Source organism: Haliotis rubra, unplaced genomic scaffold (genome assembly GCF_003918875.1).
Source record: "Haliotis rubra isolate DU_JTF1 unplaced genomic scaffold, ASM391887v1 Scf926, whole genome shotgun sequence".
NCBI classification, from domain to species: domain Eukaryota; kingdom Metazoa; phylum Mollusca; class Gastropoda; order Lepetellida; family Haliotidae; genus Haliotis; species Haliotis rubra.
Window position 1 is genome coordinate 74,332 of NW_025767664.1, and position 18,916 is coordinate 93,247.

Below are 18,916 nucleotides of genomic sequence, written 5' to 3' on the forward strand. Positions count from 1 at the left end.
AAGAGGTGGTCCGATATTGGGATAGATTGGGGCCACGACTTTCTAACTTCTTTGATCAGTGGTATGCCCCGCCGCATTGAAGCCTGCATTGCTGCCCATGGTGACTTGACAAAATACTAACTGTTCACTTGTCTTTGAATCTGGAGTTATGTTCTGCTAATATTCACATTTAATACGTGAGTAATGAGTGAAAAACAAAACATTACAATCTTTAAATTCTCAATAATTTCTGGTTGTACTGTACATAGGTGTTTCATCAGTTTACAAACGTTAAATGGACCCTACACTTAACTTGTATACTGTGGGATCCCTGCACTTGTAAGACGAAATACATTATTTCGTTCCCTGTTTAAACACAATCAGTAAATTGGTTTGTTTATAGGCGCACGTTGCCTGGCAGGAGTTCCGCCGTGTAGCATGAGCCAGCACGTGCATTTTTAAATATATAGATTTGCCGAATTAGTCATCCACCGTTACATGATAACACATTCCGGTTATCTAAAAGTGTCATATTTGTTTGAAAACATGATAGGAAAGTGTGCTAGATCTTCAACACAGCTGCTACATTCCCCCAACATTACTTCGCTCTGTTGCAGCCAGCAGGTAGGTCACACATGCTTCATAGTGTTGATATTTTCTAACATAAATACATGTCAAATCTGATGAAATCCTATGTTGAAGTATGGTCACCACTTCATTATCATTCAAGGAATAGTTGGGCTGTGAACTGAATGAATCAAATATTCTGATGGAGACCCGGGATCAGTTTCCTCCACGCGTTCACATTTAAACTACATGATAGCAGCATGCACATAATCTCTTTGCGAGGTGATTCAGCGAGTGAAACAGTGAGCAGCCATCCATTCGTACCATTTCACCGAGTCTGATCAGCTGATCCATTACACTTCCTCTCACACCCATTATGGTTCCTGCGGACCTCCACTTTACCACTTCAAAACGTGAAATAACCAGTCTAAATTATCTTACGAATGAATAGGGTATGAGAAAATGAATAAATTGTGATTCCTAGCATTGTAATGGCTACCAGGCAATATGTTTTGCGTTTGTATTTCTATAAATACGATAAATTCGGCAATGTCCACTTGTGGACTTTATTGGTTGATATATCGTCACTGTTAGTGCGTCTATTAAAATATAAAAGGGCATTTTCAGTGTGTAAACCAGGTTTTACGTGTATACTTCCATAGCCATCAAACCATATTAAAAAACAATTGTTAGTGATAATCACGCCAATGTTTAAGTCTACACAGCGACTGGGTCTTATTTGAATCTTGTTTTATCAGTTACAGCAGAAGGATGCGGCTACTCACATATGCTGCTGTCCTTGTCCTAAGTGTAGGGGGCAGATGTCAGGGAAATCAGAGGCGAGATGGTATCGTACACAATGGATAAGTGATGTAGAGCTAAAGTGATGTTTGAACAGTTCTAAATGGGCGCCTAATCTTCGTATGACAATTGTAGACATTTCAACTTTAAAGAAAAATGGTTCAGGTTGAACACACCATGAATTAAAGAGTACAAAGGAAAGCGAATTCACTCGCACACTGCAAGTTGCAACAGTTACTCTTTTTGATTAGTATAGATTATTGACGCAAATATTAATATGCTGATTTGCACACCACTGCATCAAATTAGTACAAATATTAATATGTGAATAGTTAAATGAGTTGAAATGCTTAAACCTCAACTTTTCTGTTCAGTAAAGTGCAATAACAGAAACTGTGGAGTCAACGAGATCTGTGTCACCAACGCGTCTGGTGAACGATGTGAATGCATGTTTGGTTATATCAAGACCAACGGAAACATTTTCTGCCAACGTACGTCAGTTTGAAACCCTACTGACATAGCCCCTTTTAATGTTTGTTTACCCTTCATTTGGCTTTTCCGAAGTTTTCAGTAATGTTTCAGTTTCAAATGTTCAGTAATGTATATAGTTTCATAATCTGGTTTGACATTTGACTTATCATGAGGTACATTAGACTTAGCAACGTGAATTCCTTTTGTTTTGCTTTAGCGTCATACACTGAGCGGCCTCTCGACAAGATTATTCGCGTAAACCGTTTAAAAGGTAAGATGGTAAATCATTAAGTATTAAATGAGTGACTGTGTTGTCGCCACTCCTAAAATCATTTACCTTATATTGTCAGCAGCCCTATGTGATGCAGGTCATAGACTTGCAGACAAACCTACAAACCTAAAATTTACCTAAGAACACGATCCCATTTGATGCGCCTCAGTTCACTTAGCAAGCCAACTTACTAAATGCAACTAATGATGTATACAGACTATCCTGTAATAGATTGTGGATTAATTGTAGTGTGACAGTACCTAAACCCTCCACACCAGTACCTCATTCATATATACTAAGCAGCAAAAGAAACGTCAGTTTGGAATTTTCCTTCGCAGATACGGATAACTGTAAACTCATTTAATGTTTTGATTGTATATTTTTGACAACATTTCCAACTTGACCTGAGCAAAGACATTCCTTCCCAAACTCAGAATGGAACCCAGGAAATGGTCTCAAAAACTCAACCTGATCTCGGAGATGGTAAGGTGTTCTCCATGTTTTTCATGCAACTCATGCTGCACGTGCTGTTCACAAGGACCAGCCCTATAAAATTCACCCCCAAACCTGGTTGAAACATTCACATTACAACTTCAGCAGGATGCCGCGACTCACGACAGCTCAGAGGAACCAGCAGCTAGGAAGGCTTGAAGCTGCCGACACTGCACAAGCCGTTGCCAATCCCTTCCAGGTCAACGTTCGGACCATCTGCAGGCAACAGCAACGTTTCCGGGCCACCAACACCAGAAATGATCGCCCCCGTACAGGAAGACCAAGGGTGACCACAAAACGACAAGACCGCCATGTTGTGCGACAGCGTGTACAGGATCCCTTCATGCAGGCATCCAAAACAGCACGCCAGACAGTTGGAACACACGGAAGACCAATCAGTACTTATACAGTACGCCGACGTCTTAACAGCGGGAACCTCCATTGCCGTAGACCTTACCGTGGACAAATCCTCACCCCTCGTCATCGGCGTGAACGTCTACAGTTTGTCCTACAACACCAAAACTGGCGATACAGGCAATGGAGATCTGTTCTGTTCACAGATGAGAGTCGGTACTGCGTATCAACTGCAGATGGCAGAACAAGAATATAGCGACGACGTGGCCAGCGTTACTCAGACCAATGTGTTATGGAAAGAGACTCATTGGGAGGTGCAAGCATCATGGTATGGGATGGAATAGATCTGAACCAGAGAGTGGGTCCTGTGGTGTTCCAGAACCTTGGTCCAGGGAGAGGAGGCGGCATCACAGCGGTGCACTACATCGATCAAGCTCTCAGACCCCACGTCATACCACATTTCGCATGTCATTGGAACAACATTTACCAGCATGATAACGCCCGGGCCCATACTGCCAGAGCTACACGGACTTCCTACAGCAGAACGATGTCAACATTATGCAGTGGCCAGCCCTTAATCCTGATTTAAACCCAATTGAACATCTTTGGGATGAAATTCAGAGGAAACTGAATAATGTCATACCAAGGCCGAACACAGCCAATTTATTGAGCCAGGCCTTTCTCAGAGTGGGGATCCAGGTGCCAATAGCCTTCATCAATCGATTGGTGCACTCCATGCATAGACGCTGTGCTGCAGTTATTGCCGCTCGTGGGGATCACACTAGATATTATAGTCAAGAGTCTGAATGGACTGCAAACGTTCCCGTAATGTCTTGAAATTGTGCTGAGTTATTCATTGATGTGTCAAGATATTGTACACAAAAAAAATAAAAAAATTGATACTCTTATTATGTCCATTTCCATTTGATTACAGTGCCTATCTAATTTTGAATTCGTACTGACGCTTTTTGGGCTGCTGAGTATTCTTTTATGCTGAGTATCACATAACAGTACATGAATCTAATTGTCACGTAAATTAATCCAAATTGTTTGATATCAACATCATCGTTTGTATCGTTAACGCTAACCTTGTTTCCCTGTTTGAATTATTGTCCTCAGGAGTTTTACATGAACTGTTCGAGGGTGATATAAAGCTGAATCCTGATCAAAAACGAGCAATCGACGTGTACCTAGACCTTGTCAAATGGAATATACTTGGCAAAAGAAACGAACCATCATTTATAACTGGCGTTGACACGAATTTAACTGACAGTCTACCCGACATCCCCATTCAGTACTGGCGTCTTCCGGTGCCTGTTGCATTCGCACCTGATGTTCCAGGTAAGATCGGTAACCTCTGCACACATCCATCGGAATGTTTTTCCAGCAAAAACATTCTATTATCTACGTCTTTATGTCATTCCAAGACTTCAGTTTGTTGTGTATCCTTCTACTGTAATATCAAGACTATCATGACATAGCCAGAAAGCAATGCACATTGGGTCGCAAGTTGTCCATCGTTGACTATAGGCTTATTACATTCTTCACCTCTTCTTCCCGAATCGCTTGAAGGATTCAGCTCAGATTGTTTTTGTATGTTTCTTAAAGGTCACATGCAACCAAAAAATCAAACATAATTAAAACACATCCTGGTTATGAAAAAACATATGAACAAAATTATAAGCGTACAATCGCAAATCAAAAGTGCAAGATTGTGTACTTGGGTTTACTTCCCAAGAAACGAAGCAGCCGGGATACCGAACCCAGTCAGAGCGGGTGGGTGTGCACTCAAGTGTAACTGCTGGTTCATTTGCAGATGCCCTCACGGTTCATTGTGTGTGTATATATAGAGATGTTGGGTTTTGTAAATACATGCTCATTTTTTGTGTATAACATTTTACAATCAGCAGACATCATAACATGTCATGTGTTCAAGTATCACACCTGCCTGTCTGTGTAATTACATAATGTGACAGAGACCGAACTCGGGCCATAAATCAATGCATTTTGTTTATGGTATATAGCCTGATTGGTGTTAAGTTCAAATTGCATGTGGTCAGTGATAGCAGCTGTGTATTGAATATTGTCATTAGCAGACAGGCAGGCAGACACACAGGTGTCAATAAAACAAGACATTGAGTTTTGTCTGTGACAACGACATATCTATATCACAGTTAGAAATTCTGTCAACGCTAAATAATGACATTGCTTTTAAGTATCGAACTGAGAAAGTGACTCGGTAAGAAGAACGTGTGGTGATATAGACAAATGAAATTATATAAACAGTTTATTTACTGTCATAACATATAAAAAGCTCGCGCCTCCCGAAAAGTCGGGGGAAAATTAGTGAATCGTTTGAACTCCGATTTCGCGCGTTTTTCTTAATCGCGTTATTTTTCAACTTTATAAGTTGATTTTGCATTTTTGATGATTTGTTTCGGTAAGTCTATACCGAAAGGTATCAGAATCTGCAAAGTTGTGTTTTACGTTGCATGTGACCTTGAAATAAGTCCAAACTGTATTTTAAATATGGCCACCAGGTAGCCAGTTTGCGCTTAATGAAATGACAATGTAGTCTTCTCCAAACTGAATGGCAACAGACATAAAAATTGGTAACTAATGTGATCTCCATATGTAACTCCAGGTTACTTTGAAGCATCTTGATCGGAAATACAATATTGCAAAATGCACAAAATCATACATCATTCTTCCTTAACGTTTTCAGATCAGAAACCATTAGATCAGCGAATCTGAAACAGGTTTGTTCCCATCAATGGTGAAACCTGACTGCAATTGTCGACATGGCCGACACACTATCCATATTGGAAAAGCTCTTCAGATACTAGTGCTCATGTCAAGCACATATTCCTGTACCTCTGGCCAAATGTTCCTGGCATGACTCATGTCTGTTTTTTGGTAATATCCCAAATTTTGACAAATTGTATTTGACCAACTTATGGGCTAACAGAAGCGACGATCTAGTTCAATGTCTCTCATAGTCAAGTAGAATTCACACCATGAAAAATCTAATATTTGACAGACCAACACAAAATGTTTGTAATTGTTCTCACTGACAAGAAACCGTTTTAAACATCACAGCATTAATTGTTTAAAGGTCACATGCAACTCAAAACACAACTTTTCAGATTCTGATACTTTCGGTATGGACTTACAGTAACAAATTATCAAAAATGCAAATTCAACAGTACTTATAAAGTTGAAAATTAACGCAATGAAAAAACCCTGCGAAATCGGAGTTCAAACGATTCACTAATTTCACCCCAGCGCTGGGGTGAAAAGTGGTTTCAACAGCTGGGCTGCGCTGCGCCCATAGCGCATGCGCAGTGATTAGGTTCGCGCGGCTTGAACCGGGAAGGCGTATCGTAAAAACACAGCAAGTGATGCGTGCAAGGATTATCGCTGTGGTCGAAGTTGGAGAACAAAAGATGTTTCTTGTGATTACAAGCATCTTTGGTCTGCAGTAAGAAAAATACACTGGTCCCATATTTTTTCTTATATGTTTTCACATTTTGCATTTTGGGGGTTGACAGATTTGCAAACTAAGTTTTCAAGAAAGTGTAGCATTAGAAATGCTAATTTCTTTGTTAAAAATTGCTCAGCTTGAAAACTGAAATGTTTTAATACATGTCTATGGAAACATAGAAAAACATGTTAATTATATAATGTCTGTTTTATTGACACCTATGTGTCTACCTGCCTGTCTGCTAATGACAATATGCAATACACAACTTCAATCATTGACCACTTAACACCTATCAGGCTATACACCATAAACAAAATACATTTTATGGCTCGTGCACCTGAGTTCTGTCTCTGTCACATTATGTAATTACACAGACAGGCAGGTGTTATACTTGTACACATGACATGTTATTATGTCTGTGGGTTGCAAACAAACTGCATCCATTCTTCACGGATGACTGGATCGGACGGAAAACGGTACAAACTCAGATTGTCAGTTTCAAGTCCTGCTTTGTACTTGAACGATCGACAGTTTCCAACCACGCAGTAGTTCACCATCTCAGTATTTGTTGATTGGATCGAACGCAAATGCAGAAAAAATGAGCATGTATTTACAAAACCCAACATCTCTAGATACACACACAATGAGCCCTCAGCGTATCGGCAAATGAATCAGCCAATGAAAGCCTTCGTTACACTTGAGTGCACACCCACCCGCTCTGACTGGGTTCGGTCTCCCAGGTGCTTCGTTTCGAGGGAAGTAAACCCCAAGTACCAAATATTGCACTTTTGATTTGCGATTGTACGCTTATAATTTTTTGTTTTTTGGTTTTTCATTATCAGCAATGTATATTATATATCATGAATAAGTGATAATTGTGTTTTAATTATGTTTGTTTTTTTGGTTGCATGTGACCTTTGAAGAAAGTATTTTGGTAAATATTGATAATGCCACTTGTAGGGCAAAAATGTCAACTGTCAGAAATCTGCCAAAAGCAAGTATCACTACTTTCTACATATTTTTTACAAGAACCTCCTTAGACATTTCCATTCAGCTTTTGAGCTCCACTTCTCCATAACATCCATGCAACATGCACCACCAATTCGTAATACTTATAATGAAGGACCGTCAGATAGTATTTGAGACGAGTGTAATTAATACCATGTGGATTCTTAAAAGCCACAACAGACAAGCAATTCTCGCACACATTTGATTACTAAACGTGGTTGCCATAACTATAGTTACGTATCTTTCTTCCGAGGTTCAAGTGGTATCAGTCACTTCTTAAAATACTTTCGTTGAACCGTAGATAATTCCGATGGTTCTACCGCCTGCTTAAAATCCAAGTCTACACGCCATGGATGTTCTGCAATCACAAATTGCGTAAAACGAACCTGAAAGGCATATTTATGTTAACCGGAAAAATATCATTCGAGCATATTATTTCTCTTAAGATTTCTAAGAGCACCATCAAACCCACCATCCGAAAAGCTAGGGTGGAAATATTCAAAGCCAAAGTGAAGCTTTCAAAACGAAGTGGACATTCCTGAATGAGACAAAAGTTATGCCCGATGCAATTCATTGTTGTGACTTGTGCCATGTACCAGTGTTTTAACTAGACAATTGACTTGCCCTTGCATGGGTTTTGACGTGTTAGTATGTGTCCATCTTTTTGCAAGAACCTGGCATCATCACTGCTTCAAAAAGACATGTTCATATGAGACAAGAGACTCATATATATTCTGCTTTCTTTTGAGTTTTCTTCTGAATGCTATGTTTTATATTCACTCATTAAAGCGTACATCGTTGTTGGCTACAGTTTAATTAGGGGTTGCGTGATCTTGGTAATCCCACTCTTCATATATGTCAGTCTTCAAGTTTGTCATATCTTTTGTTGAGCACATGCCCTCGAATGTAACATTTAGATAGTACAGACAATGGTTCGGATCAGTATAATACCTTAGTAGTCTATGAAGCTGCATGCACTGTAAGTCCCCATGGTCCCTAGTATGGTGATCTACCTTCAGTTGTTGGCGACCTATGGCCTGTTTTTATATTGTATTGTCTTCGTAAACATATAATAGTTTTAGATTTACATGCTAGTTTTACACACCATCTGTGATACTCTACTCTAGTTTAAACTTTCGACGACTGGTTGTTTAACAACTCGTATTTATTTCTTTTACACAACCTTACTCGTCACTTTATGGCTGAAATATTGACGAGGTGACGTTATATTTTAACTCACTAACTCATTGAAGCTGCATGCGACCAGGCTAAATGTTGGTACAGTTATGTTGATCGGTATTCATTAGTAACTTACAAATATACCTGTTCATTACCTTGTCGACACTTTCTCGAGAATGTTTTGATTCCTGTTTATTGTTAGATTCGGTTCGTGGCGACTTTTTGACTATGGACATCAAAGGTTACGCATTCTTTCGTCCGTATAATGATGGTGACATTGATTACATAATGGTACGGAAAGGTCACGGGTAAGAATTGACAAGCAATGATTATTTTCTTCACGCAACACAAACAATAAAAAATGATATTGACGTCGATTAACGTTTTAAGTAGTGAAATCAAATTCACTTATCATTAAAATGCTTTTACCACTGAATTTTTAGAATCAAGCATGATGTTCACATGTACAATTAGTTTGTCATGACTGCCTAAAATTGCATGTTTATCCCGGTCATTGCACATATAAAATCCAAGGAAAACTCATCACAGTACCATGGTTCCTAATGTGGTGGCCTAATATTAGTTGTCTGTGATATTTGATATGTATAAAACTATGGGTGATATATTGCTGGTTGTTATGTTAAATGCGTAGTTGATGTCACTGTAACTGCTAAAGGCACAATGTCACACATTTTCGACAATATTTTGGCCTATATTATATATATTGGGGCATATGCTCTCACTTTAGCTTAATATTGATGCAATAAAAGACTTATTATCCCTTACGACTTACCTGAAACCGATAACTTAATCTTCGAGGTGAACATTTGGCGAACAGCAGAGAACATTACATAGAATATATGGAATGTACACACTTGCTCCATACATCGAAAACTGTCGCACGCGGTGTTTGCCGAATTGTTTTTAAGTTGTGCGAAGGGTATTCGTAAAGAGCGCTCCAAGGGACATAACTCTATGGGGTTCGCTTTAAAAAATGTTCGGCCGGTAGAGTGCCCGAGAGTCGGTTTAATGCAACGTTGCATTAAATCATTCGAACTTTTTAATTTAATATTGTAATCTAAATGCGTATTTTAAAATAAATTATTTTGTAGCTTCCCTGAGGGCTGATAGTATTATTCAGAGAAATGCATCCAGTGTGGTGTGATATAGTGCCTTTAAATAACTTACTCAAACCCAGAGTGAAGTGATTTAACTGTGAAAAGCAATTTTGATCTCGTGACTATATACCATGCCGAAAAATGACATTGTTATCGGAATTTCACGAAACAGATTTCATCACACATTCACCTTGGGTTCGGTAAAACAAGACAACAGCAGAGAACGACCTCTTTCAGTCCACGAGTGAAATCACATTGGCAAGATTATAACGTGTAGTTCGTTTTCAGACGGCAAATTTGAAGCCCTCAGTATGTCCAATCTATAACGCCAGCATTAAATCTGCCCATGACGTCCAGCAATTGTGCCTGTTGATTAATAAATATACGCCACCATGTTCTCCAGGTGTTGGTCCTATGTTGGTCGACAAGGGGGGATGCAGGAGGTTGCCGTCGATGACGGCTGCGGTGATAGAGATACGATAGGGCACCTGTTCTTTCACGCACTTGGGATGTGGCATGAACAAAACAGGGCTGATCGGGATGAGTATATTACTCTACACCCTCTCAACATGGAAGCTGGTACGTCACATTCAGTTTCATGCGAATGTTTTATACTGAAGCTCAGAGACTACATTATGTCAACTCACGTCTTAAAATATTGATTTTGCAGTTCCTTAAACTGTCTTTTTTTTTAAATGTTGAAACATGAAAAACGTACATCTGCACCACCTGTCTTTTCAGACATGGAGAGGTCCAAACAGATATCCAACACGACATGGATGTAATAGCGTGCATATATGCTTCGCATTTTGCCTTAACAAGATGTTTGTTGATTTGTCAAGGCATAATTTATCGTTGATTTAAGAATTTTGCGGCGTTGATTTAAGACCGCTAAATGTAATTTAAAAACCGAACGCGTTAGCGTGAGGTTTTAAATTGAACATTTAGCGGAGGTTTTAAATTAAACATTTAGCGGTCTTAAAACAACGATGAAGGACTGCAAAATTGAAAACAGAGTAGCTTTATCATCATTTTAGCACGACTGATAAGCGTTTTAAAACCGAACTGTTTGGCGCGCAAGAACACAAGGCGCAAAGGGGCCTTTTTCCTGGAAATCGCTTGGAATCGTCCCGTTGAGGGACAGGTTGTGTAATGAACAAAATAAGACATTTTCAACAACATAAATGCTATATTTCATGAACCAGTATGCTTGTATTTGTATTTAAGTAGCATACATAAATAAAAAAAATACAGTTTATACTGTGAGCAAGTACAATTATTTGATTTTCTCAAGCGAATTATTGATCTCCCCTACTGTATGACAATCGACTCGCCCAAATGCAAGCCGTGAACTCGCTAAGTTTAGTCGCCGCTAACTTTATTCACGGAAATAATTGTTGATAACCACCCTACTATTCCCAATTTGGAAAAGACCTGACATGCCACGTTTTATGTGGGATACATGGACAGTGGAAGTGGAAGGACTGGGCATTACGGCCGGGACGGAAGCGGTCAGGTTAGGACGTGTGGGCCGACGTGTGTTGTCGACGTCAACACACGTAGATCTGGACCCGCTTTGAATATACTGCCGCTTTTGCGCTGCTGACGGATTTTCCAGCTTCGTAGTTTCTTCACTGGGATTAGGGTCAAGAAATTCTTCTTCAAACCATTCGCTTTTTACTTCAAAAACACCAAAGATGCTGCCGAGATAGAAATTGCCGATGTCCGACATGTTTGTTTACAAACAATAGGGTCAACGAGTTCGTTGTATTCATACGCGGTGAATCGGTCACTTTAATTAGCGGTCCTTAAACTGTCATTTAAGTACGGTTTTGATGAGCTCTCAGCCAATCAGAATCGAGTATCACACATTGTCGTGCTAGAAATCAAGTTATTATTCACACTGGAATCACAATGAAATACACTAAATATGGATGAGAATTGAGATGTAATACACACTGCACTCACAGAATAGAATAGAGATGTAATACACACTGCACTCACAGAATAGAATAGAGATGTAATACACACTGCACTCACAGAATAGAATAGAGATGTAATACACTGAAGAATCAAAGATATATGAAACCATTTTGAGATAATTACTGATTATACTTCAGATGAAGCGGAATACCACATTGGCTGTTTTCCACCATCATCCGTGGTTCAGATGGAAAATGGCAGGTCCAAAACCATTGGTGACTTGATGATCGGTGATACAGTCATGGTCATGGACGAGGAAGGTCGGGTTTCCTTCAGTGATGTCAACCTGATGATGCATAAACTGGACCGAACAACGGTCGAGTACATAATACTTGAAACTGAAGATGGCCTTACACTGACAATGAGCAAGGAGCATGTGGTTTTTGTGAGCTCAGTTTGGAGCTTTTCAGCAGAGACCCGGATGGCGTCAAAGGTTGAGATCGGCGATTATCTGTTCCGCCCGGAGCTGACGAATGGATCGTTTGTTCCTGTGAAAGTGACAGCAATTAGAAAGCAAGTCATCACAGGGGCATATGCACCGACGACACTGGTAGGAAACATTGTCGTGGACGGGCACCTTGCGTCATCCTATGTGTTTGTGGAGGATCAGAATCTGGCACATGGCTTCTTTCTTCCATGGCGGATCGGGTACCACATGTACAATACCATATTTGGAAAATCACTCCAAGAGCCCGCCCCAGGCTTTCATTGGTCACTGAGAGCCTTTGTATCTCTCTACTGTCGCATTGTTGACGACAAGCTTTGTGATGATCTCTTGAACGTGTGAGCTTATGTATGTATTCATTAAACATAACACCATGAGCATGAGCATACAATCATTTGCTTTGTCGTTTTCGTTTGTTCATGTTTAACCCTGTGTGTTGACGTTACCCTAAATATATTGGTCTTGCTGTTGATTATGATTCCGCAATACACTGGCCATTATGCCTATGCCTTTCATGGACATATGAATTATCACTTATCACAAAAAATACATTAATCTGGTGACTTGGAAAATAGATCAGATTGTCATTATTTCCAGATGAAAGACATGTTAGTACTGTTGCTAACAAAGCTGAATTACTAACACTGGTTGCATCCAAGTTTACATCGCAACAACCCATTGATGTTACGTTATTGCTATGACGACCTCATTCTGTTTGCATCAATATTTAATGCTTTATATAATGCTTGTTTCTTAACAAATTAGATTCATCTTCATATGTATACTCAGCACACGGAAGTAGTCTTACCTCATGCTTACATTGAGAGTAAGGTCTGTGGGTGTTACCTTGTGTGAGATTCCTGAGATTAAGTAACACTAGAAAATGTGGAAACGGTTCACAGTTCTTTTTGATCAGCAGCTATCAGTAAGCAATCAATCAAAGGAATCAAAGCCCCAATCAATTGTGACAATGATTGCTGATTAAAAGAAAAATGATAAAAAAAATACAAACCTCTCAACTAAGCAACGGTATGGTCAATATTGATAAATATAGCTAACAATTATCTATGACAAGACTATCGACCAGATGAATTGACGTCCAATTAAGTCGGCAGTGACCAATTAACTCGGCTAGGAAATAACTGATTCTATGGAGCGACTAACCTCCTCTACGGTCAGTCGGGAAAAATGAGCTTTAAGGGTCTACCCCAAACTATGCCTCTTACACAACTAAGATATGTCTCATAAAATAAAGTATGTCATGCTTCTAAAACATAAGTTTACTTGACCGGAAGTGTAACTTCACTGGCGACACAAAAAAGGGCTTGACCTAAACTAGGCAATCCTGGGGAAAATTGGTTATCTCTGCATTACCAGAAATAAGGGAACAGAACATGGTACCCTAGGCCATAACGTTATTTCAGAGGTAAGTCAGTACATGATCAAACCGCCCCTGAAATACTTACTACAGGAAGCAACTTTCGATCTGACCAACCAGTAGCAGTGCGACCAGTAACGGTCTAACGAGACCTGGCAATGGTGACGTGGGAAAGGGTCCTTATACCCGGACGAAGGATCGAGGAGACAATCAGCGCCACCTAGTATATATAAGCTGGCAAACATGGTCATAACATGCATGTGTAATATCTACATAGCACTAGATAAACCCGTGGCTACGTGTTAATATAACATCTTCAATTCTCTGAGAATAAACCAGACTGACACTGAGACATGAGGTATGTCATGAACCAAAGTACAATGTGAAAACAAAAGCAAGTACTTTGTTTTATGTGTTGTGTTCAACTGTTCTTCATATAAAATGGTGAATATGTCATTGAAAATGACAACATAATATTCAGTCAGTCATCTCATCAATGTCATACTGTACAAATTCACTGACGAAGCCCATACCTGGTGGCAGGAAACAGAAAGACACGACCTAAAACTATGTCAATTTTTAACAATGACCATTATTTGTGTTGGTTTTAGGCGCGACAGCGATTGTGCATTGAAAACAGCCTTGGGGATGTTATTTCAAATGTCACTAGAGACCGAAATTAAATGAGGCAGAGGCAATGTTAGGCTGCCTCAAAAAGTCTGTTGCAGCACGTGCTATATGTGGGTGGCGTTTTTGCAGTGGATGCCACGTTACGTCATGAATTTGGACAAAGGGTGAAGGTAGATCATGTTCACGAGTGAGTGAGTGAGTGAATATTTATCGTCACATCGGCAATATCTCAGTCATATCGTGACGAGAACAATTAATGATTATATCATATATCAATAAAATTAGAAAATAAAACCTGTTGACGAAGAACAGTAAAACTTCTAGTATATCACAGAAATCTAGTTAAAACTAGTGATGAAATCTAAAACATGTTAGCTAGAAATGACAAGATCATGTTCACGACAATGTCGTCCCGGTAACGTGCGGCATTCAAATTGCCAATGATGAGCTGTGTTCTCCTTGAGGTGAGATGCCATCTCATACAGTATTGCACTTCCAACCATCAACGAACGGACGTTAAATAAGGCAAGCGTCTGTAAAACATACACCTGCACGCCTGTGGACCACGACACCATCATCAAAGCCGTATCCTGTCCCATTCGTGTCTTCCGAACTCTAGATGCCGTTTACAACAGGTCTGGTTTGCTAACGGTGGTCAGGAACCAATCGGGGCGCGTCGTGCACTTCAGATCCGGATGTTGTGCTCCATCAACCGGTTGTGTAGGATTCTTCTCTTTTGATTCCGTGCATATGTTTATGCATTGACGTGACGTCACACATGAACGACCTGGCCGGCGCAAGCAAAACGATGACATCTTCTGGCCATGACCATAAAGAATGTTTGGCAACTTCGTTTTAAGCCTTTCCTGTCGCAGCATACCACCTAGAGGTTGATGTCCGGCCCGTGGTTGCATGGCTTAAACGTTAGGTTTACACAAATGTGCTTCTTTCTAAGCACCTGCTAGCTAAACAATCATTCTGTGTCGTGGTAAAGAACACGTGCATATGTATTATGTTCCCAACAAATACATGCAACATCCAAGTGCATCTAGCGAGCTCTTGACATGGGCGTTCCAGTTATGTCGCAACATTATGGTCGAAGAGATGCCCACATGCATGCATTCATGCACACACTCGTTCACGTACTCAAGTTTATTTCCTTAAACGTAGTCAACTGTGTCCAGCACACTGAAACAACTGTCTTTTTAGACAATCCGGAAAACAAATCATCCTTAAAAATATGTTTTGATACTAACGAATATGTCTTCCTCGAGGCCATACGCGAACCGAGTTATGAAGAGCTGACTGAGAGTGAAAGACGTTGTAACCCAGCAATGTGGATGTGGTAGGCGTTTGCCCCTGCAACAATATCATGGCGTCGTTATAAAGCGGCTTGAGACACCAGGGATGGTGGAGCGGAACTGTACTTGCGTTTGTACTTTAGCAGACACAATAGTACCTTGCCTAAGCAGACACCCTATGTAACACCTGGTGTTGCTGCAGAATTTCAGCGATACATTTATTTAATTTTCCCAGTTTGCCTGTTGAATCTGTTCAGATAACGAAACTGGAGTTGGTGTTTTGAATTCCAGTGTGCGGCAGACCCGGGGCGCTACAAACTCTCACAAGTATATAGGATGGGTCGTGAAGAGGCGTAGTGGTGGCGAGTGTACGTTTCAGTCAGTTTATGCAATGCAGCCGTGTTTAACTTCCGTGTTCTGTCACTTCTTGCTTGAACTTGGTGTGAATTGATATTATGTCATAGTATAGAAGCAAACGCCATATTAACGGCTGTTATATATACTGAACATCATTGAAAACGCACCACTTATAAAAGTTCAGATTATTAAAAGCACGTGTAAGGAATTGATATTTTTTGAGTGGATAATAAACTAGATGGACGACAACAACACCGAAAAGACGCTCATTCATTTAAATGTTCCACAGTCAGAAAGGATCAAACACACGTGGGGTCGAATCGAAAAGTCAATATCGCGTGTGACCGCCATTTGCATTGACACATGCAGTTCAACGTCTCCTCATTGAGTCAATAAGCGTCCGAGTTCTTGAGGATGACATTCCACTTCTGCAGTAGTACAGCCTATAGTTCCCGGATGTTTCGCATCTGTTGTGGCCACGAAAGACTCTGAACAATTTCGTCCCACAAGTGATCCATGGGGGGATACATCTGGCGACTGTGCTGGCCAATGAATAACCTGGATGTGTTGCTGGGCCAGATACTGCATGGAAAGTCTTGTTGTGTGTGCCCGTGCGTTGTCCTGTTGAAAAGTATGGACATCTTGGTGGTGAGAATCTGCTCACGGTAATAAAGGGCATTAACTCTCCCTTGACAGACATGAAGGCAGTCTTGTGATTGTAATTTATTCCACCCCAGACCATGGCACTCCCGCCACCCAAAGGTCTGTCTGAACCACACACTCATCAGCATAACGTTCACCACGTCTACGCGAAACACGTAATCGGCCGTTAGCATTACGTAGATGAAGACGTGACTCGTCAGTGACTACCACACCATACCATTGTTGTTACCTTTACTGAAAATGCCTGCTAGCCCATTGTATACGCTCATTACGGTGTCTGTCAGTCAGAATTGGTCCAACGTAAGGACGTCGAGCATGGAACCATGTAGCGCGTAGACGGCGTCGCATGGAGTCAGCGCTGATGAGCACCACGTCAACCTTGAACTAGTGCAGCAGTCCTGGCAGTCTGCAGTGTTCAATCACTGATATGGACAAGGTCAATATTGCGATCCTGATGGAGCGTCGTAACACGTTGTTGCCAAGGTAATTGAAGGTCACGGGTGCTGCTTGTCTACTGATGTCGTCTATGACGCCTAACGATGGTGAAGTGGCCAAGTCCAAGTTGTCGAGCAATATCCCTGCTGCTGGTGCCAACCTGAATCATGCTTACTGCATGTTCTCTTTCATAAGGTGTTGACCTAGGCATCTCTGTCCTCGTTTCACAATCGTTAGTGAAGCAATAAGAATCGGTTCTCATACACCCGCTTTTAATGTCTCAGTCAGTATGATTTCAGAATGAAATTCGCGCATTTTTCATGGCGTGGCTGCATGTTGATGCACTTTGGAATTAAGACTCATACTGTGGACAGGAATTTGTTTCTAAAGCATTTTTTCAACTGGACATGCCCTTCGACTTCATGTTAGTTATATTCATTGATCATTGTCATGCTGATACAAAACAATAATAGCGATTTGAAACTATGATCGTTTGTTAAACAACTTTTATCATAAGTTGAATAAAATTCTGAGATTTAAAAGTTCAATTGGCAAGGGAAAATCATGAGGATTCGCAATCTTAATTTCACTTTATGTGATTTACTTTTTTGTTTAAAGTGAAATCCATCGGTACGTTTTCACTGCAAACAGACTATAGTCCAGACCTAAGCTGGTTTTGTAGTGCTAGCTCACTGAGATAACATGCTGCAGTTAAGCATGAATACCCCACTCAGACACATTATACTGAGCTTGTCACCAATTCACCATGATTGCATTAAGAGCAGCCTCAAATGGGGATCGTTTCCTCGGGCTCTGTGACTCGTTCAATAGCTGATTCTTGCTCCTGCTTACAACCACTGCTTTGACGGATACTGGCTTAGGTTTTCACAGATCGTGGTAATTATATATATCAACCAGCCCCACTGCCGTACCTCCCACCATCCTACTGGTCTAAATCGGACAGAGGCTATTATATGTACCTATCTGGTGCAGGTGGACGCATTAGTGTTGAAATATAAGGAAGCGCCCGTAAAATGAGCATAAATGCTCCCCTCTGTCCCTTCGTTGAACATAAAAGGGTCGAAATGCCTTCGAGGTGCGAATGTAATCTCTGCTAAAACCAGGGTCGATTGTATTATTCCAACAATATCATGTCTGTGAACCACAAACAGGTAGTGATGCTGCCTGGTGTTAGCTAAACAGTTAATGCATTCTACCAAAATGATGGAACCCCGTCACAAACATAGTGCAAACGCAGGTCAGTTGTTCATATTGGGCATATTTAATATATACACCTAGAAAAAGGCTAAGCACCCCTAAATATGTTGACTGCTAACAGAACTATGTTCAAGTTCAGTGTATGATGGCACGTATGATAATAATGTTCATTTAAGAAATAATTGCAAGTGTACCTGGTGGAAAATATCTCCCCATCACACCCTGTTGAGCATGTCCAGAAGCAAACCTACGTATTATCACAGTTTTGTAGTTAATGCAGGTGCCACAAGTCGGTATTTAACCTGGCTAATCTTGGCTACAATGTTCAGTCATATTACTGTCATTATGGTACTAAGAAGATTATAAGACAGCCAGAGATTGCAAATTATTGGTATGCAGTCCGGTATGTCCTTTGGTCAGTCGTTCGATCAGGAAATGTACAGGTAAACCAATGAGGTGAAGGACGACCCGGGGTGACGCAAGATCGTGGAAACAGGACAACACTGAGGCTCACCCGACGACAATCATTCGCCACAAGCACTGTTCACTGTTCTGAGGCACCACAGGTTACTATTTCACCGGGTCTCTACGAGGACAGTCCGGAATCGCCTAAAGCGAGCCTAAGAGAACTCTAGAAGGGTCACCAAACGTCCTCTACTGATCGGCCATCACCAACAAGCACGTTTGGTATAGTGTTTACCACTGCAACTTCGAACCCCCTTGGCTCCGCCAATGCAAAACTTAAATGTGGTATTTAGTCATTTTCAAAGGGGGAGTATGAC

At 40.6% G+C, this 18,916-nt stretch overlaps 2 protein-coding genes across 2 annotated transcripts; both read left to right on the forward strand.

The window, feature by feature from the left end:
- The first annotated feature begins 523 nt into the window (after positions 1–523).
- On the forward strand, positions 524–10,386 carry LOC124264463 (meprin A subunit beta-like). The gene is made up of 7 exons (XM_046699204.1): positions 524–603; positions 1,305–1,393; positions 1,722–1,838; positions 2,036–2,089; positions 4,055–4,276; positions 8,809–8,914; positions 10,128–10,386. The coding sequence occupies exons 2-7, from the start codon at positions 1,318–1,320 to the stop codon at positions 10,384–10,386; spliced, it is 834 nt and encodes a 277-aa protein (XP_046555160.1). The 5' UTR covers positions 524–603; positions 1,305–1,317.
- A 71-nt stretch (positions 10,387–10,457) lies between these two features.
- LOC124264472 (tiggy-winkle hedgehog protein-like) lies at positions 10,458–12,546 on the forward strand. Its single transcript, XM_046699212.1, has 2 exons — positions 10,458–10,533; positions 11,845–12,546. The coding sequence occupies exons 1-2, from the start codon at positions 10,500–10,502 to the stop codon at positions 12,492–12,494; spliced, it is 684 nt and encodes a 227-aa protein (XP_046555168.1). The 5' UTR covers positions 10,458–10,499; the 3' UTR covers positions 12,495–12,546.
- Positions 12,547–18,916: the final 6,370 nt, after the last annotated feature.